Below are 23,094 nucleotides of genomic sequence, written 5' to 3'. Positions count from 1 at the left end.
ACAGTGGGGTAAATTTTGGACATTGTTTCCAAAAAAATATATTTCGATTGATATTTAATGAAGAAAAATTTTATTTGCCGCATAGGGTGGTTGTGACCATTTTTTTGAAATTTCTTACTTTTAACCACCAATTAAGTCATTAATTAAGGAGGTTAATTTACCACATTCGTATGCAATTCAATAACACGAATAATTCAAAAATTTAACGATAATTTTACCTAAAAATTGTGGTTTAAGTCATTTTTAAGGTGCAGTAACTTTTGAACAATTTATTCGATTACTTTTAGTGCAGCCATCTCCACGGTTAAAGGCTATTTCGATCAAAATTTGGTCGATCCAAACGACTAAAACTTGACTTAAACTTAGTAAACCTAAACACCCTTCATTTTATAGGTGGGAGCGTGCAGGATGGTGACTCTTGTACCATCCGTACTCTACCCTAACCATGCACAACATCATGTAAATAAATATTATGCAACAAGCAAAACAAAACAGACAACTCCGATCGTATTGAGACACACGGCGGCCACCGAACGCAAGCACCAGCGCCATGCATACACTTCACAAGTGCACGCATTTTGCTGAGCTAGCTCTCCGACCTGTCGGTGGCCTATGTGACTCGGTGTAAGGACTCGAATTACAATTCCAGAACCGAATGTATCGAACAAAGAATCTTTCTGTCCCAGTAGTCTATCTCTTTTTAACTTTAAGAATGCATTTAGAATAAGGAAAATATCGATTTGCATTACCGATATTTTCCATCAAAATTTAGCTATAAAAGCAAACCTTTCGGATAATAAACCAAGCCATTTCGACTTCAGACTTTGTGCGTTTAATGCGACCCCAATCGAGCTATCGCTAACAAAAGAACTTAGTCCCGCAAGCAACCCCGAGATCAGTTGATCTATCACGGGCTGTTGCTTAAAGTCCAAAGGCTAAAGTATACTTCAATAAACCGTCCGCGCCAACAGTGCTGTTATACTCTATTCATTAGCTGGCTTACCCAGGTAATCAATAAGCATTATCAACGCAATTCAACTGCAAGCTAAAAGGCATTTAAATCATCTTAAATGGTACTTTAAAATTATTTTTGTTAAATCTATGGCTGCTTTACTGCTAACCCTCTTCTAGTGCTGACAATAGCTATTTGCAGCAGATTACTGACAAGAAGAATTTGTATAGAATTTTGAATGCTAATTTACAGCAGCTATGGAGTCAAAAAATTATACAGCAACGTGCCGTAAAATGCCAGCCAGCCAATAAACGATTGATTTACTGGTTATGTTAATGCATGTTTTGGCCAGGAAAAGTAAAGTGATCGCAGGGTGGCGGTTCTAGTTTTACTTATCATACCGGGCCGGATTTGGTTGAAACCTCTGAACTTTCGGATGCATTGGACTTAAAATCAAAGGGTGAAATTTGACTAGAAAGCAACTTAGAATTGGACTTGCAATAAGAGTTGACATTGGTTTTGGAATTAGTCCCAAAATTGGACAGGAAATCGGACTTGAAAATGGACATGAAATTTAATTTGAAATTGTACTTCTTTTTCTGTATTAACATTTATCACTATGATTAGTATTTTGATCTATTGAGATATCGTCCAACTGTTGTATTCCGCACTTCGTTCTTTTTGTAGTAGCGCTATAAAGTGAGCGCATTGCTTGTTATCCGTGCTTAAGTGCCGGTGTTTTTTCGCTCCTTTTTTCCTTTTAAACTATTTAATACTTTTCAGTCAATCGATGCTCTCTAGCCAGGAAGTGCGGAAACTAGTTATTATTTGCCCTTGGACAAGAGGCTTCATTCGCACCTCGAGCGATACCACTCTTACCTATAACTTTTGCCCTGATAAGAGGTTTAATTGTTGGTAAAATGCAAAAAGAATGAATTTGGTGTGGCCTGAGAATAAATCCATGCTAAAGTTACTTAACAACAACACGACCACTCGCTTGTCAAGGCAGACTCGGTAACCTAATGGCTACGGGCGCACCCCCCCGAAATTGTACTTGAAGTTAGACTCAAGATCAATGTTGAAAATAGTTGAAATTAGGCCAGAATTGAATTGAAAAATGAACTTAAAATAGGAATGAAAATATATTTGGAGTCTTTAACCATTACGTCCCCGACATCAAAAATGAAGATACTTTCTGTTACACTTTTGGTTTTATCTTAACTGATTTTCTCTCGATTTCACTCAAAATTGGCCATTTTGAGTTTTCTTCAGTAATATGAGTATCAAATCATAGGGCTTTTCAACGCGAGCTGTTGGGTGGACTTTTGGATTTATTTTGAGCCGATGTGGATATTCCGGAATATCCGTTATCGGTTTTACCAGAACTCAAACTTGGCCATTTTGATTTTTCTTCGGAAGTATGAAAAAGCAGGCACCACTTCACAGAAACCTCCCAAGAAGTCATGTAGAAAAATCTTGTGATTTGAAACTCCAGTTGCCATAATTGCAAAGGAAATTCAAACTGGTTAATTTTGAGTTCCGATAGAACCGGTAACAGATGTTCCGAAGTGTGGGACATGAGCCAGCGCTCTACAGGACGGTTTAAGATTCATTCTTGGCGACCACAAATGAAAGGAATAACTTTTGCGCACTTAGTTGAGCAGATTTCTAGTTTTATTTCATTTGCTAGTTATGACGCCAAAAAATATCCCACTGCGATCTGGAACATATCCGGGGAGATTAAACCATAATTTACCAACTTATTTATTAATAAAGCTCATTGTCAGTCTAATGTGGTTCTTTTAAGACTAATTGCATAAAAACCAAATGAAAATCAGTACAGATAGAGCCAAAAGTGTAAAGATTAAATCGAAATTGAAATTGGGCCTGAAATTGGATTCAAAATTCAACTCAACATAGGACATGAATTTAGAATTCAATTCGAAACTTGAATTTGGATTACGAATGTGTGTGAATAAATGTCTGGAAAAATGTTTCGTCTGTTATTTTTTCCTAAGGTAACACGGTTGCTTCATGCTGATTTGGCTGGATTTGAACGAAACAAAGTGCCCTATTCTTACAGTCCCCTCCCCTCACATTACTTTTCTCACACGCCCTATTCTCACAGTCACCTCACCTCACCTAACGGCTCCCCGTTTGATTTGTACAGTCACCCAGGTGAGTGGAGTCATCTAGGTGACTCTGAGAATCGCAAATTGTCACCTCACCTGAAAAATTTAGGTGAGGTGACTGTGAGAATAGGACCCAAAGGCTATGCTGCCGGCAACTGGATTTACGTTGGATTTGGATTGGACTGGATTTGGGTAGAATTTGTATTAGATTCGAATTAGATTTGGATTGAATTTGGACTGTATTTGGATTGGATTGAATCTAATTTAATTTAATTTATTTATTGGAATTTATTTATTATTTAACTATCTGGCCCGACAAACTTCGTATTGCCACAAATTAACCTGTGTTGTACATAAATCATGAATCTTGGATGATCTTTGTCACAATCTCGAGTTTTGCAAGTTTCTGAGGAGTTTAACCTTAAATGATTCATTTTGGCAGTTACGCAACTATGAAAGCATCCCAGGTGACCAATAAGCATCACCAATGCTATTCAAATGTAGACCAATAAGCATTTAAGTCGCCTTAAATGCTACTTAAATGCTATTTTGGCAAAATATACAGCTACTTTACTGATAACCTTCTTATAGTGCTGACAATGCTAATTCACAGCTAATTACCGACACGAAGAATTTGAATACAATTTTGGATGCCAATTTACAACACCTATGCAGTCAAAAAGCTAACATACAATAACGTACAGTATAAAATGCCAGATACGCTGATTTGCTGCTTACGTTAAGGCTTATTAGTTACCAGGAATGGGTAGTTTAATATACAAATTTGCAATTTTTGCTTACAGTAAAGTAAAAAACAACTCCCCTGTCCCCTCTTTGCATAGCCAGAAAGCGGATAGTAATATTCGCCATGATTGTACAACATTACGCCGAATATCATTTTGCGAAAAACCTTAAGCGGAATGTACCATTTCATGGAAAACTTTTATGTGGAAAGTACCATTTCGAGACCATCTCCTTACTCGCTGTCGCTCGTTCCAGGAAACCAAGGTAGACCTAGGAAAATAAATAAACCTAGACAGTAGTGATTTCGGCGGGGAATTGCCTCCCCACAGTGGGCGGCGCTTCCGACGGTGGGTCGCCGGCAACACTCGTGGCCGTCTCGTCCTGAATGATCTAGTGTTACTATAGATAGTTTTTGTGGTCTTGTTATTGATTAATGTTTTATGGAAAAGTCTCGAATTTCTCGAGTTCGATTAGTTTTTGAATATCGCAAAAATTTCTGTTTTATTTGAATGAGAATCCATATGCCCCTACCACAGGGGTGAGAGGTCACTAACTATCATAAAAAAAATTCAAGACATTCAAGACAATTCTAGGGTTCATTAGTACTCAAATTATAAGGAAATTTGTATTTCATTTGTATGGGAGCCCCCCCTCTGAAAAGGGGAAGGGGTCGAAATACAACACAGAAAAAAAATCTGCCATCTAAAACTCCCACATGCCAAATTTGGTTCCATTGGCTTGATTAGTTCTCGAGTTATGAGGAAATTTGTATGGAAGCCCCCCCTCCCTCTTAAAGGGGAGAGGAGTTATAATTCCCCTTATAAAGAGGGGAGGGGACTCAATTTACCGTAGAATAAATTCTTGTCACCAAAAACCACATGCCAAATTTTGTCCCATTTGCTTGATTAGTTCTCGAGTTATGCAGTAATTTGTGTTTCATTTGTATTGTATGGGAGCGCCCCCCCCCCCCTCTTAGTGGGTGGAGGGGTCTCTAACCATCATAAGAACCTTCCCTGGTCCCAAAAACCTCTACATGCAAATTTTCACGCCGATTGGTTCAGTAGTTTTCGATTCTATAAGGAACATCCCGACAGACAGACAAACAGACAGACAGAAATCCATTTTTATAGGTAGAGATTAAAATTTTAATAGTTTTAAATGAAATGCAGGCAAATAAAAATTATAGTAAGTATATATGTTATTTTCTAACCCAACCATAACATTTGATTGATTCCAAAGCGCAAATCAAATTCGCTTCGGATGATTTCAGTTTTCTATGTGTTTTGACAGCTTGAAATAAAAATATCGTCATTTTTACCGCGGCGCCAACTGCTTGTCGAATGAAGCTTTTGTTCGCCTATTTCGCTTTTCCGTAATTTGATCAAATCCTCAAATCGTCAAGCGCCTAGCAGGGCAAAAGTGCGATTCGTGGACTGAGGATCTAACTCGGTTTATTGACGGGACGATGACACTATGCCCTTGCGACTTAAGAGGTACTGCGCGTGACGCTGATCGTCTATTGTCTGTCAGCGTGTTAGCCACGATTCTTCATGCGGGTGTTCGGGGAAAGGCTCCGTTCCTATGGAATAGACAAACCGTCGGTGGTTTCTACAGTAGACGGAGTAAGAGGCACAATTTGTGGCAAAAAATAACTCAACCTACCAGGTGTTGGTAGAATTTGTAATACGTCGCACGCTTAATAAGGGGGTTGTGGAGTCTCTCTTTTGTCCTGCACCTCTGTGGTTAAAAGGATCATTACCACTTGCGAGTCACATGTCCTGGTGGCAGAAGTGGGTTCTAAACAGGTCGTAATGCACTGATTACAGCTTGATTCGACCCATGTAATCCTCCAACTCGGATAAAAGATTGCGGTACACAACTCAACTTCTTTTTTTTTGTTGTTAGACTATAGTCACTTTAACAGCTTGGGTCATTCGTGACATCTGCGGGGTTGCGATTTGAACCCGGGTCCTCGGCGTGAGAGGCGTGAATGCTAACCACTACGTCGGGACTGACCCCTACACAACTTCTTAAGCATTGCTTGATGTGACGCTTCCTTACCTCATCTACCGCTGTTTCCCCTTCACGCCTGGTCTCAATCTGTTAGATTTTTTCGACTCTTTATTTCACTACTTTCTTCTACCGTTCCCTCCGTAAATTGTAAAATCTACCGCCATAAAAACTTAGTTATATACAGATTAAGGCACTACATTGCAGATACTAGAAATGGAAGATCTGTCGAAAACTGTATGCTCTACAGATGCTGGCCGAAGGAAAACAGTGTCCATTCGAAACAAAAAAAAAGGCGTTTGGTAAATTTTCGATCTGATGGAGGCTGCAGTACGCCAGCGGAAAATAGGAAAGGCGCTAATTAAGAATTTTTCCTACCAAAACGCATCGTACATTGAAGATATTATGGTTTTGTTATCTACTGCTGTGCTAATTTTATGGTTTCAAACTTCGCACTTTTGCCCCGCGGTATTCGCACTTTTACCCCGCTGAAGGGGCAACGTGCGAGTCGATTTGACCAAGCTGGAAGCGTATTGTGACTTCTGAGACGCAATGGAAAATTGACGACGTGTGGCCCAAGATCGAATTGAATGAAAGCGACACCCTAAAACAGCTCTAGTTTGCCCAGCTCTATGCTGACGATGATGGTGAAATTATTTGCCAATGTATATTTTAATTTACAATTAAAATACTTAGCGTCCCACTTTTCGGGACGCTAGGTAATCCGGGACAAGCCATACGAATCCCGGACCGTACCACAAAAACCGGGACGTCTGGTCAGCCTAAGTTAGGTTTAAAACCAAAGTTGAAATTTGTCGGTGTTAAGTCAGACCGAACCAAGCGGCAAAATTTAATAAATGAGTTAATGACAGCAAACGATCACGAATTTCGTAGGCTACTTTTAACTATAATCTGATCACCTAAATGTTACAAACCGTCAAAGGTATGAGACAGTTTCGAACGATTAGAAGGCACAAACAACACAAAGCAGCAAACTTTGAATTCGTGTTTCTAAAAAATCAGCATTTAGTCACATAGTTTGGTGTGACTTAGCACCGATTGGACTTGAAATTAGGCTAGAACTGAATTGAAAACTGAACTTAAAATAGGAATGAAATTATACTTGGAGATTCGAAATCGGAATTGAAATTGGGCATGAAATTGGATTCGAAATTCAACTCAACATAGGACATCAATTTAGAATTCGAAATGTATTACGCTTAAAATTATACCTTAAATTGGACTTAAATTTAGACTTGAACTCGTCTGCTATTTTTCCTGAGGCAACACGGTTGTTTCATGCTGATTTGGCTGGATTGGTATGAAACAAGGGCTATGTAGTGGTATGCTGCCAACAACTGGATTTCCGTTGGATTTGGATTGGACTGTATTTAGGTAGAATTTGTATTAGATTTGGATTGGATTGGATTTAGATGCAATTTTTAACCAATTTAGGTTTGGTTGAGATTGGATATGATTTGGATAGAATTTAAGATTGGATTGAGTTAGGATTGGAGTGGATTTCGATTAAAGTTCGTTTTGGACTGGAATTAAATTGAATTGGAATGGTATTGGAATAGAATTGAATTTTATCCAATTTAGATTTGGTTCAGATTAAAATAGGTTTGGTTAGAATTTAGGATTGAATTGGGTATTTTAATTTTCCCAAAAAAGTTGCTTTTTTACCTCATTTGATAGCCCGTCGTTTTCTGAATCTAACAGTTCTTTTTTTATTTCAATTAAGTGAATATTTGATGAAAAAATTAATAAAAATCAAAAATAGAATGATTTGCTTTTTGACAGATATCAACCAAGCCGATTGATTGAAATGATGTCAGAAGTTCTCTTCCTCTCTTCTATCTTTCTGATAGAGCTTTTCATTTTGACCGAGCTTTTGACAGCTCCCATATGAAACCTGTATCGGCTGTCGACCATAGTTTATCTATCCACTGTGTTGTCTAAGGCGAGCTGAGAAGAAAAATGGTTTACTTATAAGCTATCGTCTTATCCCAAAAAAAAATTTTAAATGAAAAAAATGCTTTTTTTATTACTTTCACTCGTCAAATTTGAAAAAGTCTTCATGTGACTTTACAGTGACATCATATATTATCATAATATGCGAGAATTTAAATACCGCTAAAATACCCAATTGAATGGAAATTGGTTTCCTATTTGGACTGGAATTGAATTGAATTTGGATAGAATTTGAAACTAGATTGGATTTGGATTAGAATTGCATTAAATTTCGATTGGATTTGAATTGGATTTCCATTGGATTTGGATTAGATTTCGTTTTGTATTGGAATTAAATTGAATTTGGAATTGGATTCGAATTGAATTTGGATTTAAGTTTTATCCAATTTAGATTTGGTTCAGATTAAAATATGTTTGGATCGAATTTAGGATTGGATTGTATAGAAATTGGATTGCGATTTGGACTGAAATTGAATTAAATATGGATAAAATTTGGAATTAGATTAGATTTGGATTGGAATTGCATTAAATTTGGATTAGATTTGGTTTGGATTGGATTAGATTTAGATTGTATTTGAATTGGATTTGGATTGGATTTAATTTGAATTAGGATTGGATTTGGATTGGAATTGAATTTGGAATCAATTTTTGTACAATTTAGATTTGGTTTAGATTAAAATAGGTTTGGATAGAATTTAGGATTGGATTGGATGGGAATTGGTTTCCGATTTGGACTGGAATTGAATTGAATTTGGGTACAATTTGGAACTAGATTGGATTTGGATTAGAATTGCATTAAATTTCGATTGGATTTGGTTTGAAATTGGATTATGTTTGGATTGGATTTCGATAGGATTTAAATTGGATTAGGATTGGATTTGGATTGGATTTGGATTAGCTTTGGTTTGCAATTTAGATGCATTTATCTTCCAATTTAGGTTTGGTTGAGATTAGATTGGATTTGGATAGAATTTAGAATTGAATTTCGATTGGATTTCGATTAGATTTGGATTAGATTTCGTTTTGGACTGGAATTAAATTGAAATCGGGATTGGGTTTGGATTGTATTTGGATTGGAATTGAATTTGGATTTAATTTTTATTCAATTTAGATTTGGTTCAGATTAAAATAGGTTTGGATCGAATTTAGCATTGGATTGGATGGGATTTAGATTGGATTTGGCTTTGATTTGGATTGGATTTCGATTTGGACTGAAATTAAATTGAATTTGGATAGAATTTGAAATTTGCTTGGATTTGGATAGAATTTTGAATTAAATTTGATGGGAATTCCGATTTGGATTAGATTTCGATTCCTATATGAACATGAATTGAATTTGGATAGAATATGGAATTAAATTAATATTGGATTTGGAGTACATTTGGATTGGATTTGGATCGGATCAGGATTGGATTTGGATTCAATTTTGATCCAATTTAGATTTGTTTTAGATAGGATGGCTTTGGATAGAATTAGAAGTTAGATTTATATTGGATTTGGATTAGATTTGGGTTGGAAATGGACAGAATTTTGAGTTGGATGTAGATTGAATTTGGACTGGACTAGACTGGATTAGATCATAAAACATCATTCGATCGAAATCATCTTATAACTCTGGCTGTTTGCAACATTTATATGGTCTGATTAGAGTAAAATGTAGCTTAGAAAATTCTTGATTGTTTGCTCATTTTTTTAAATTTTGCGACTTCGTCTGGTGTTACGAGTACGACCCCTCGGTCGGCGCGTCTCACGAAGGCGACGTTTATGCATCAACCATATCCGGGCTAGAGTGACTATATACAGAGTGGCGACAATGTCAAAATTGGAATGATAATTATCTGTCAGTGTCATTCCAATCGAGCAGACGACCTATCCAACGCGCATCAGGAAAGAGAAAGAAAAACCTTGGAAAACCTGCATTGCATACATTTGGGATGACTTGTCGCCACTCTGTATATAGTCACTCTAATCCGGGCGAAGCGAAATGTAAACTCGCTCAACGTCAGAAACGTCACAAGCAGCTGGTTTCATTCGTTAATGCTTCGTCATAGTATAGTAGTGCGGTGATGTTATAAGCAGCAAGAATTGATTTATTCCTTAAATACCTAAATAGTTAAACGTTAAATTGATATACTCCATGAAATATTTAGTGTTCTGATTATAGCTACTTATTATAAAACTTAATCTTATCATAGTTGGTAAAGATATTGCCTTAAACTTTAATGTGACTTAATGCTAATGAGTTAATTTGTCAGGTGACCTACAAATCTGCTTTATCCAAGGATAATTGGAATTGCAATTAAAAAACCTAAATAAAACTATATACTTATCGGTAAGACATTAAAAATAACATGCAGCATGCATTACAAACTAAAATACTAAAATTATTGTAAACAGTGATCTGAAGTCAGGCGCTTTTGCGGAGGTATTCGGTGCATGCGCCGACACGTAGCATCTTTCCATGCGGTAAATTGTTAATACAAACTAAAAAGGTTATGTGAAAGTAATCGGTTAATAAATTATAGAACAACTAGATAGAGTGCAGGAAAGGATAGAACGTGATAAAAAGCACTGAGATAGACAAAAACAGACAGATAAAAAGGACTAAGAACACTAAACGTAAGTGATTTCCCAGAGTCGATAAATTGTACTCCACTGATGCATATATGTCCATTTCGCAGGAATACACAATCATCATTATTCAAAAACTTGGGTGTTCTTTTCCTCTTTCCCCGTTGGCTTTACGTCAACATCTGGTTTGATTTAACACCGACCATATATGGGTTGGATCTTGGATAGGATTGGATCATGATGGCTTTAGGAATTGATTCCCGCTGGGTTCGCGTTGAAACGTCCACCATTGGAGATCCGATAGCTGTAGATAGCGATAGCGATTCGAAGAGCTGCCTCTAGTCTAGAGCTTTGTTTATTGCGGACTGCCTGCAGGGTAGAATAGCCAGCCCCGCACTTATGGAGCAGACTACCCCTAATTACTAATTACTCTATGAATGGCGCTATCGGTGGCCTGCAGCGGGTTTTTAATCAAGTGTCATCATTATTCGATACTCATCTGTCACGTTGAATACTCTGCAAAATCTTGGAAGCTGGTTTTTTCGGGAGCAGTAAATCGCGAGTGATGTAGGCTTATGTTTAAATCATTAATACTTGGTATTTTAAACAGATTTTGAATTCGCCAGACTAAGAATGAAATCCCAAAGAATAGTGGCTTTAAACAATAAAATAATTTTAGGAAGGGATTTTTTAGTCCTCTTCTGTCTGTTCTGCCGACAAAACACTATCAAATATTAAATTACTAATTTTGTTTTGAATGCCTCGGTGTGACTATGCTAGTAATGCTGTTTTATTTAAGATCTAGATCAAGATGTATCAAGATGAGCCTTTTTAAGTTCTGATTTTTTAAGTTCTTACGCGAATTTTTGAATTTACGCGATTTTTACGCGAATTTCGGAATTACGCGGAGCGCAAAAAGCGACTTGAGCGTACTCTTTATTGGATTCAATTTTCAATTTTCCGATTAAGTTATTAAATATATCTAATTTAAATATAAATCTGTTACCGAAAAGCTGCTAAATTTTGTCCAACGCCCGTACGGAGCGCGTTCCACTGTTCGCCGGTATCGATTTAATATATTCTTACAGTAGCCATACCATTCTCATAGCCTGCTTTGCCTTCGGTGCAGTGGTATGGCGGGGGTCGGACATCGGAAGGTGATGTGGTTTGTCGGCATTTGATTACATTTCGACGGTTCATATTCAAATATTTCCCTCCTCCCGCCAACCTCAACGAACCGGGTGCAGTTCGGTGAAGCAAAAACTTTTGCATTGACTTGAAAATTTGAATTTTTGAAGTTCGCTAATTAAAAGTGGAAATGGAAACAATAAAGTGAAGGTCTGAAAAAAACGTCATTCCTTAAAGTTCAATTTAATAAAAATGCTGAAATAGGCAATGTTCAGCCTGTGAAATTTTCAAATCCGCCTACTCCGTGTTCTATAGGTGGTGCTGGGGAAGATGACGCGCACATGCTTCGGCCTCGGCACATCCGTGTGCCGGCGAAAGCGCCATAATGGGTGGCAAATTAAAACGGGCATTTTCCTCCAAGCCAGCGAGAATGCAGAAAGTATGGCTGACTGTGAAAGCAATAAATTTCCAATATTTTTTTACACCTTGCCGTGGATTGCAGCGCGTTGCCGAGCCTGCGGCACCGGTGCCTCCTTTGATGGGTTGAATGATTTCGCTTCTGCGAAACGGTAAATTGCTTAGCAGGCGAGCAGCAGCAATCATCGCACCGGTTGGTGCGCGAATAGAAAATAAAGTATATTTTTTGTTAGGGCATGTTTTTGGCGGTCATATGAAATACCGCGCGGTGCGTTTTATCGATTATACAGCTCTTGTTACGGTCGTTAGTTTTTTACGTTGAAAGTTTAAAGAAAACGATTGAAAAGAAAACTTTCAATGAAATGATTGAAAATATTTGTACATAAGAATCGAAAGTTTTCACGTTCAATCAATGAAAGTGCAATTACTTACCTCGCAAAATTTTGCTCCATACCGGGGTGGTGGCGAATCGCAGAAGCGATACCGATTGCGCACCCCTCCACGGCACGTGGTCGAACAATGTGTCCAGTTGCTCCAGGGACCCCAGCCACCGGAATCGGAAGCTGAATTATCGACGAAAGAGAAGCAGAAGTTAAGTAAACGAAAATTTATTCATTGCGAAGCTGGTGATTTTTAATCAAAAACTCACGCAAAACCGGAAGCGTTGGAACGCAATCCATCCGAATGTCGGCGACGGCACCGGAAATGGCCTGGCTCACGTACACGAAACAGTACTCGATGTACCGTTCGGAAAACAGATCGCACTCGAAATAAAGCGCGTGCTGCCCCTTCTGGACGCGTTGTTCCGCGATATAATGCAGCGAAGTCGGAGGCACCAGTGATGAAACATCCGCACGGAGCTTGGCGTACACCCGTATTCGGTCCGAGTGGTTTAGAATGCAGGAAGGATACTGGAAAAGAACCCGAACGCCGAAACTGTGGCCATCGCAGGGAAATATACTTCGAGCGTGAACGGTGAAAACGTACTGCTTGCTCCAGTCAGCCTTCAGAAGAGCTCTTGCTCCGGCCAAAACTCCTGCCAACGTCGGATCCCGACTGTCCGAACGTAAATGTAACAGATAGTATCCGGCTAGTCCGAATAGATCACAGCGAAAATTAATCACTCTTAAGCTAGGATAGCCCCGAACTTGTTCGGAGAATAGAATTTGAGGTTTGGAAATAGATTCCAGTGGGCATTCCTTGTTCTGGCCACAGTAGACCAGCTCGAGCCAGAACTCTGGGACGTCCACTGATTCGTCATTGACGACGACCGTCGAACTGGGACAACGAGCATCGGAAAATTGCAATGTCCCCCGGACAATTTCCTCTGGATAAGTACTGATAGTACCAGGCACTAGACTCACCGTTGGTGTTGGCCAACTCACATTCAACTGCTGTCTCAACCGCTCATCAAATTCCACCGGATCAGCGCTACTGCTGCTTTGGCTTGCGGTGAATGAGCGCTCCACGCTCAGTTCGTAAATCCCACCGTACATGAAGTAGCTGCAGGGGATCTTTATTTGCGTCACATTGTGATTCACGTCCGGTACGATATCCAGCCGCGAGATGCTCGTCCCGCCGGTTGGTTTAACGAGCGAAATTTGCAGCTTCAAGTCCTCCTGGCCGGCGGTAGCGTGCTGTGTCATCATCAGCTCACCCGACGTACTGCTACTGCTACTGCTACTGTCCGTCTGCAGCTGGACATCCAGATCGTCCGTTTGGGCCACGTAAACCGGCGGTACCATGAGGCGACCTTTGCGCAGCAGCATCCCGTGCACCAGTGCTGTCGGCGGAAAAAATTAAATCAAAAATAAGAGAGAAGAAAAAAAATAGCGAGGTGTGAAACATGAAGAGATTGCAGATGCTGGTATTATTTTCCAGCGCGTATTTGACCAAAGGGCACTGCTTGATGCTGGACACGATAAAAAAGATACGGCAAGTTGCTGATTCATTGGATTACCGTGAGTGATTTAGTTTTAGCTATTCTTCTGTGCAGTTGCACACGTTGAATTTTTCACTATTCTAGATTTTCACGTTTCATTTTACTGTCTTTTAACTATGTTTTACCTTTTTCATTATCAATTTTTAATATTTTTTAATTTTTTTGCTAATCAAGTTTTTACTTTACAATTTTCAACTTTCCAGATTCCGATTTTCGACTTGTTACCAGCATTTGCTTCGTTCAATTTTTGTATGGCTCGCCAATTTAGTATTTCAGTCGTCTAGCTCGGTTTTTATTACATTTTTAGTTTTCGAGTTTCCATTTTCGACTTTTGACTTTGGCTTTTGACTTTAGGCGTTCAATTTTTGGCTTTGGAATATAGGCTCTCGACTTTTGACATTCGACTTTCGAGTTTTGACACTCGGCTTTCGATTTTACACTTTCAATTTTTGATTCTCGACTTTGCACTTTCAATTTTCGTCTTTTGATATTAACCTTTTAACTTTTGAATTTTCGTATTACGATATTCAACTTTGGACTTTTGACTTTCAACTTTCGACTTCCGACTTTAGATTTCCGTTTTCCGACTTTCGAAACATGTCTTTCTTTTTTAGACTTCCGAATTTCAACTTTAGATTTTCGAATTTCAAATTTTAACTTTCGATTTTCGACTCTTGAATGTCAGTTTTCGACTTATGACTTTTGATTTTCGACTTTCGAATTGAAACTTTAGAGTTTCGAGTTTCCATTTTCGACTTTCGACTTTGGACTTTTTACTTTTGAATTTCATATTTTGTTTATTCTCCTTTAACGTTTGACTTTTGACATTTCTCTTTTGACTTTCGACTTCCGATTTTCGACTTTCAAAATGCAGCTTTCGAGTTTAGACTGTCGATTTTCGAATTTCGACTTCGAAAGACTTTCTATTTTTGATTCTCACCTTCAATTTGCGACTTTTAACTTCTGACTTTAGATTTTTACTTTCCGACTTTCGAAATATGTCTTTCGGTATTCGACTTTCAAATTTCAACTTTAGAGTTTCGAGCTTCCATTTGCGACTTTGGACTTTTTACTATTGAATTTTAACCCTCTAACGGGCAACATCGTAAAAACGATGCGATCGAGCAAATGATTACTTTATCATGAAAGTACACTCAAAAGAAGCTCGAGTGTTGATTTTCATGGGCAAATATTTATCTGTAGGACCGCTAGATATGAAAAAGTTCAATTTCTCCTTTTAGTATTTCATGCCTAACGCTCTACCCAAATATTTTTTCAGTTCAAATATATCACAAAATTGAAAAAAAGCATGTAAATTACTCATAGGAAAAATTTGAGGTCGAACATTTTGTTTTAAATGTCCTTTTTCTTCAAACGTAGAAAAGGGAATATTCGCACCATAATTTTTTTCGGAATTTTTCGAAATTCTTGTTTTTGAAAGATGATAACTTTTGAACGCATGGTCAGAATATTGTGATATTAATATCAACATGCCAGGAAATCTACGTTAAACATATTTCTCATATCGTCAATTCAAGATAAATTTCGTATGTGGCTCTGGAGCTCCAAAAGCAAAGGCCGTCTACAGACGGTCTTACCCGTTAGAGGGTTAAATGTTGATTATTGACCTTTAACCTTTGACTTTTGACATCTAACTTTCGACTTCCGAGTTTCGATTTTCGTCTTTCGGATTTCGACTTTCGACTCCCGACTACTTTCGATTTTCAACTTTCGATTTTTGACGTTTCACTTTTAGATTTTGAATTTCAAATTTTGACTGTTAACATTTGCCCTTCAACTTTTGATTTCCGACTTGTAACTTTTGACTGTCGATATTCGACTTTTAAGGTGAAGGTCGTCAGAGGCCAGCTGCTTTTTTACTGATTTCAGTACTTGTTTCCACTATCGTTTTGTTTAAGTTAAGTTTATGCTGAGTTGCTAGTAGTAGGTAACAATCTTTTATGAACATTTTTGCTGTTGAACTAGATCCGACAGTGATTCTATCACATTAAATGTTGTTTACGGTGAATTTTATTATCAGAGAAATTTTATAACTATATTTTCGACACTTTACGACCGTTAATTTAATAGCAAAAATTATTGGCCAATTTCTTGCTCAAACTCCCGTTTCCTTGGTAGCGTATCAACAACGACGGTCGCGGATTCGCAATTGCAATCGAAACGAAGTAAATTTTTTTATATCAATTCAAGTGAACAGTTTGGGCAAAATCATCATAATATCTTACCAGATAACTGTCCGGGTGGTAAATTCAAGTTTTCTGTGTTTCAAGTTAAGTTTCGCGAGTGATGTGATGAATGGAACGGCCGAAAAAAATTATAGAAAAATCGACGGTGAAAAAGTGACAATATAGTGATGAATTTTAATTGGGTAGAACTTCGATTTTCGACTCTTGACTTTCGGCTTTAGGCTATCAATTTTCGACTTTCGGATTTCGACTTTTGATTTTCTACCTTCGACTTTCACTCTCAAGTTTTGATTTTCGATATTTCACTTGACTTTTAACCTTTTACTTTATGACTTGACTTTTGACATACAACTTTTGGTTTGAGACTTTCAATGTTCCACTTTTGATTGTTGACTATTGACTTCCGACTTATAACTATCGATTACCAACTTTCGACATTCAAAATTCAGCTTTCGACTTTCAAATTTTAACTTGCGGCTTTTGACTTTCGATTGTCTACTCTCGACTTTTGATGTTGGATTTTTGACTTTCTATTTTTGATTCTCGACTGTGGACTTTCGATTTTCGAATTTTGACTTTCCACTTTTGATTTTCGACTTTCGACTTTCGGATTCCGATTTTCGCTGCTCGACTTTGAACTTTCGATTTTCAACCCTCGACTTTCACCTTTCGACTCTTGACATTTTTTTTTTGTATGCCAGAAGGGCATTGGTTTAAAAGGCCACTGCGACAGTCTTAATGATCGTCTTTTGTGGCAGGCCCCGATTGCCGTACACAGTTTACGGATCGCTCATACCCATTGATGGAGTTGAGTGGAATAGTTGTAATCCTGTGCCCCTGTGACTCTTGACATTGGATTTTTGTCTTTCCACTTTCGATTTTCGACTCTCGATTATGGATTTTCGTCTCTCGAGTTTGGACTTTCGACTACCGTTTTACGTTTTACTGTTTGTTGTTTACCTTTTACGTTGAATTTTCGAGTTTCCATTTTCGAAACTCGACTTTGAGTGAAAATAATTTATAATTCACATATCAATTTTAGTCAATTTTCGACTTTCCACTTTTGACTTTTGACCTTTTTTTTAAAAAAATGTTGACGTTTATCTTTTGATTCTCGACTTTCGATTTCCGAAATTCAGCTTTCGAACAATGATTTTTAACTGTCGACTTTTAGACTTTTCTTTTTAGACTTTCGATTTTCGAATTTCGACCTTCGACTTATGAATTTCAACTTTCGATTTTCGACTTACGCATTTCGACTTACGCATTTCAACTTTCCATTTTTTATTTTCGATTTTCGAAAAGATAAACTCTCGACTTTTGACTTTTAAATTTTGACCCTTAACCTTTAACCTTTAACCTCTGACTTCTGACATTCAACTTCGACTTTCGATTTTCGATTTCCATCTTTCGACTTTCGAAATTCAGCTCTCGAATTTCGACTTTTGATGTTCTACCTACGATTCTCGACCTACGGCTTTCGACTGTCGAATTTCGCTGTTCGACCTTCGCTTTCCGATTTTCGACTTTCAATTTCTGACTTTTGATTTTTAACCTTCGATCCTTAATCTTTATCTTTTGATTTCCGACATTTAACTTTTGGCTTTCGACTTTCGATTTCCCAGTTTCGATCTTGCACTTTTGATTGTTGACTCATAAATTTGGACTTCCGATTTCCAAATTTCGAGTTTCCAAATTCAGCTTTCGATTTTCAAATTTTAATTTCCGGCTTTCAACTGTCGATTTTCGACTTTCGAATTTCAGCATTGGGTTTTATGATATTATTTACCAATACCATTTAACTTTTAGCTTTCGATTTTCGGCTGCCGACAATTGATTATTTACTTTTGACAGCCGATTCTAACTTTTTACTTTTATCTTTTGACATTCGATTTTCGATTTTTAACTTTCGACTTTCGCATTTCCGATTTTTGACTCTCGACTTTCGACGTTGGGGTTTCGACTTTCTACTTTCGATTCTCGACCTTCGACCTTACCTCTCGAACTTTGATTTTTGGCTTGACTTCCAAATGTTTACTTCCAAATTTTGCATTTTAAATTTTAAGTTTTAACCTTTGAGCTTTAATCTTTGACTATTGTCCTTTATCTGTTGGTTTTCGACGTTTCGATTTTCTACTTTCGATGGTTGACTTTTGACATTCAACTTTCGATTTTCGACATTCAGCTTTCGACTTTTGACTTTTGATTATCGATTTTAAACTTTTGTTTTTCGAATTTCAGTTTTCCACATTGGACTTTTGAGTTTTAAATTTCGGCTTTCGATTTACGATTTTCGAATTTCGACGTTGGATTTTCAACTTTCGGTTTTTAACTTACGAAAACGGCTTTTAACTCTCGACTCTCAACCTTGGTTTTAGACTTTCAACTTTCGATTCCCGACTGTGAACTTTCGATTTTCAACCTTTGTCTTTCCACTTTCCACGTTCGATTTTCGACGCCCGACGCTGGATTTTTCTACTGTTGATTCACGGCTGTGGACTTTCTACTTTCGACTTTCGATATTTGAGAATCGACATAGAATTTTCGACTAACGACTCTCGGCTTTCCAGTTTTGACTCTCGGCTTTCCAGTTTTGACTCTCGGCTTTGGATTTTCGATTTTCTACTTTCAGTTTTCTTTTTACTTTTTATTGTTTACCTTCAACTTTTGCCTAAACTGTGGACTTTTATCTAACTTTTGACTATCGACTTTTGATTTGACTTTCGACTCTTGTTGTTGGGTTTTCGACTTTCGATTCTCCATTGTGGACTTTCGATTTTCAACTTTTGTCTTTCCACTTTCGATTTTCAATTTTTGAGTCTCGACGTTGAATTTTTGACTATCGACTCTCGACTTTCGAGTTTCGATTGCCGGCTTTCGACTTCCAAGTTTCGATTATCAAAATTCAGCCTTTGACTTTTGACTATCGACTTTATACTTTCGTTTGTCGACTTTCGATTTTCTAATTTCGACTTACGAATTGCAACTTTTGACTTTCCACCTTCGATTTTTGATTTTTAACTTTCTATTTTTCACTTTCGATTTTCGAATTTTGACTCTTGACTTTTGACTTTTAAATTTAGACCTTTAACCTTTGATATTTCTGTTTTAACTTTTGATTCCCGATTTTTGACTCCGACTTTTAATTTTTGGCTTCCGATATTCTACTCGCGATTTTCGACGATGGATTTTTGACTTTCAACTCTCTATTCTCGAGTGTGAACTTTCGATTCTCGACTTTCCACTTTTAGACTAAACTCGCGTTTTTAGTCTTTGATCTTGAAATGCGGACAGGCATTAATACTAATATTTTTTAAATTAATATTTTAATATTCTACAATTGTAGAACCACCGTTTCAAAATATATTAGTTTTCCACTTTTTATTTTCGACTCTTAATGTTGGATTTTCGACTTTCGACTTCTGGCTTTTAAATTTGGATTTTTGAATTTTGACTTAATTTTCGACTTTCAAGTCTCGACGTCTGATTTACGATTATTGACTTTGAACTTTCGATTGTCGAACTTCGACCATCGACTTTCGACTCTCGACTTTGGACTTTCGACTATTGTTTTACAGTAAAAGTTTACTGTTCACTTTTTACTTTTAGCGTTGGATTTTCGACTTTCGATTCTCGACTTTGAATGATGATTTATAATTTACATTTCAAGAATTTTAGTCGATTTTCGACTTTCCGCTTTTGACTTTAGACCTTTTATCTTTGATTTTTGACGTTTATCTTTTGATTTTCAACTTCCGATTTTCGATTTTGGAAATTCAGCTTTCGAACATTGATTTTTAACTATCGACTTTAGACTTTTGTTTTTCTGCTTTCGATTTTCGACTCTCGAATTTCGACCTTCCACTTCTGACTTTCCACTTTCGATTGTTGATTTTCGTTTTCCGACTTATGATTTTCAACTTTCGATTTTTGACTTTCCGCTTTCGGTTTTCGACTTTCCATTTTTTACTTTCGTGTTTTCGAATTTTGACTCTTGACTTTTGACTTTTAAACTTACGACATTTAACTTTTACCTTTCGATTTTCGGCTGCTAACATTTGATTATTTACTTTTGACAGCCGATTCTAATTTTTTACTTTTATCTTTTGACATTCGATTTTCGATTTTTACCTTTCGTCTTTCGCATTTCCGATTTTTGATTCTCGGCTTTCGACATTGGGTTTTCGACTTTCTACTTTCGATTCTCGACTTTTGACTTTCGATTTTCGACTTTTGACTTTTCATTTTTGCCCTTTGACTCTTAACTTTTGACTTTCGATTTTCGACATCGACTTCCGACTCGCGAAGTTCGATTTTCGACTTTCCAGTTTTCCCTTTCGATATTCGACTTTCGAAATTTGACTCTTGACTTTTAAGTTTTCACCTTTGACTTATGACATTTAACTTTTAACTTTTGACTTCCGATTTTCAGCTTCCAAGTTTTGATTGTTGACTTTCGAGTTTCGATTTTTGACTTTCCGCTTTCTGTTTTCGACTTTCCATTTTTCACTTTCGTGTTTTAGAATTTTGACCATTGACTTATAAACTTTTAACTTTTATGTTTCGTTTTTCGGCTGCCGACTTTTGACTTATGACTTTTGATTGCCGATTTTTAACTTTTGACTTTCGATTTTCAACTCTCGACGTTGGATTTTTGACTTTCGATTCTCGGCTTTTGACTTTCGATTTTCGACTTTTGACTTTTAACTTTTCATTTTTGCCCTTTGATTCTTGACTTTTGACTTTCGATGATCGATTTCCGACTTTCGATTTTCGACCATCGACTTCCGACTCGCGCCAACCGATTTTCGACTTTGCAGTTTTCACTTTCGATATTCGACTTTCGAATTTTGACTCTTGACTTTTAAGTTTTGACCTTTGACTTATGGCATTTAACTTTTGACTTTTGACTTCCGATTTTCAGCTTCCAAGTTTTGATTTCCGACTTTCCACTTTCGATTTTCGACTCTCAACGTTGGGTTTTCGACTATCGACTCTCGGCTTCCGATTCTCGACTTTCGATTCTCGACTTTCGATTCTCGACTTTTGACTTTCGATTTTCGACTTTTCATTTTTAACTTTTCGTTTTTGTCCTTTGACTCTTGACTTTTGACTTTCAATAATCGATTTCGACCTTCCATTTCGATTTTTGATCATCGACTTCCGATTCGCGACATTCGACTTTCGACTTTCCCCTTTTCACTTTCGATATTCGACTGCCAAATTTTGACTTTTAAGTTTAGACCTTTGACTTCTGGCATTTAACTTTTAACTTTTGACTTTCGATTTTCAACTTCCAAGTTTTGATTGTTGACTTCAGATTTTCGGTTTTCGAATTTTAACTTTCGATTTTCGACTCCCGACGTTGGATTTTCGACTATCGACTTTTATCTTCCAACGATTTTCGGCTTTCGATTCTCGATTTTGGACTTTTGATTTTGGATTTTCGCCGTTGGATTTTCGACTTTTGACAAAAGTCAAAAGAATTTGGATTTTTAACTTTTGATGTTCGACTCTCGACTTTCATCTCCCAACGATTTTCGACTCTCGGCTTTCGATTTGCAACATTGAATTCTCGTCGTTGGACTTTCAATTTTCGACTTTCGAGTCTCTTTTTACTTTCAACTTGTTGCTCTTTACTTTTTGCTTTTTACTTTTTATTTTTCACTGTCTGCTTCTAGCATTTCACTTTTAATTTTTGACTTTATACTTTTTACGTTTTGTTTTCATCCCGTTTGATCTCTTTTCTCGTGTGCTCGTGTTTTCTTTTCTTTTATCTCAAACACTATTGTTCTTTGCTCTTATGGTTTCTTTCTTTTTCTGATTTCTATTCTCCTTCTTGTCTCGTTTTCTTTCTTCTTCGTATTTTTTTTCTCGTTTTCTCATTTTTTCCACCGCTTTCCTCTTTCTCTATTCCTTTTCTCTTCATTTTCTGTCCCATTTTTCACCCTGTTCCCGATTCCTGATATTCCTCTGTTCCGTGTTTTCGTTTTTTCTCGCTTTCAGGCTCATTTTTTATCATTTTTTGTCTTGTTTCGACTTTTTTTATTTCCTCAATCCTGCTTTTCGTTTTTTTCACTTTTTCATCCATTTTCTATCGCTTTTTACGTTATTGTCTGGTTCGCTCTTCCTCTTATATTGTCCTGCTTATACTCCTTTTTGGTCACTTTCTGTTTTTCTTTTCCGTTTTATCCGTCTACATTTCTCTCCATTTGTTTTCTCTCCTGTCCTGTTTTTCCTCTTTCTGTTTTATACTTTTTACTCTTTAACTTTAACTTTTTAACTTTTAACTTTTAACTTTTAACTTTTAATTTTTAACTTTTAACTTTTAACTTTTAACTTTTAACTTTTAACTTTTAACTTTTAACTTTTAACTTTTAACTTTTAACTTTTAACTTTTAACTTTTAACTTTTAACTTTTAACTTTTAACTTTTAACTTTTAACTTTTAACTTTTAACTTTTAACTTTTAACTTTTAACTTTTAACTTTTAACTTTTAACTTTTAACTTTTAACTTTTAACTTTTAACTTTTAACTTTTAACTTTTAACTTTTAACTTTTAACTTTTAACTTTTAACTTTTAACTTTTAACTTTTAACTTTTAACTTTTAACTTTTAACTTTTAACTTTTAACTTTTAACTTTTAACTTTTAACTTTTAACTTTTAACTTTTAACTTTTAACTTTTAACTTTTAGCTTTTAACTTTTAACTTTTAACTTTTAACTTTTAGCTTTTAACTTTTAACTTTTAACTTTTAGCTTTTAACTTTTAACTTTTAACTTTTAACTTTTAACTTTTAACTTTTAACTTTTAACTTTTAACTTTTAATTTTAACTTTTAACTTTAACCTTTTAACTTTTAACTTTTAATTTTTAACTTTTAACTTTTAACTTTTAACTTTTAACTTTTAACTTTTAATTTTTAACTTTTAACTTTTAACTTTTAACGTTTTACGTTTTACTTTTTACTTTTTGCTTTTTACTTTTTACTTTCTACTTTTTACTTTTTACGTTTTG

At 36.4% G+C, this 23,094-nt stretch overlaps 1 protein-coding gene across 1 annotated transcript in view; it reads right to left on the bottom strand.

The window, feature by feature from the left end:
- Nucleotides 1-18,840, bottom strand: part of LOC128743987 (uncharacterized) — a 32,758-nt gene extending 13,918 nt beyond the window's left edge. Inside the window, exons 1-4 of the mRNA XM_053840706.1 lie at nt 18,736-18,840; nt 16,661-16,736; nt 12,578-13,711; nt 12,361-12,491 (exon numbers count right to left, since the gene is read on the bottom strand). Coding sequence (XP_053696681.1) covers nt 12,361-12,491; nt 12,578-13,711; nt 16,661-16,736; nt 18,736-18,840 — 1,446 coding nt within the window. The remainder of the gene's footprint in view (nt 1-12,360; nt 12,492-12,577; nt 13,712-16,660; nt 16,737-18,735) is intronic.
- Between the last annotated feature and the right edge of the window lie 4,254 nt (nt 18,841-23,094).

The sequence above is a fragment of the Sabethes cyaneus genome, chromosome 3, assembly GCF_943734655.1.
Source record: "Sabethes cyaneus chromosome 3, idSabCyanKW18_F2, whole genome shotgun sequence".
NCBI lineage: Eukaryota > Metazoa > Arthropoda > Insecta > Diptera > Culicidae > Sabethes > Sabethes cyaneus.
This window is presented reverse-complemented; position numbering and strand designations above follow the sequence as displayed.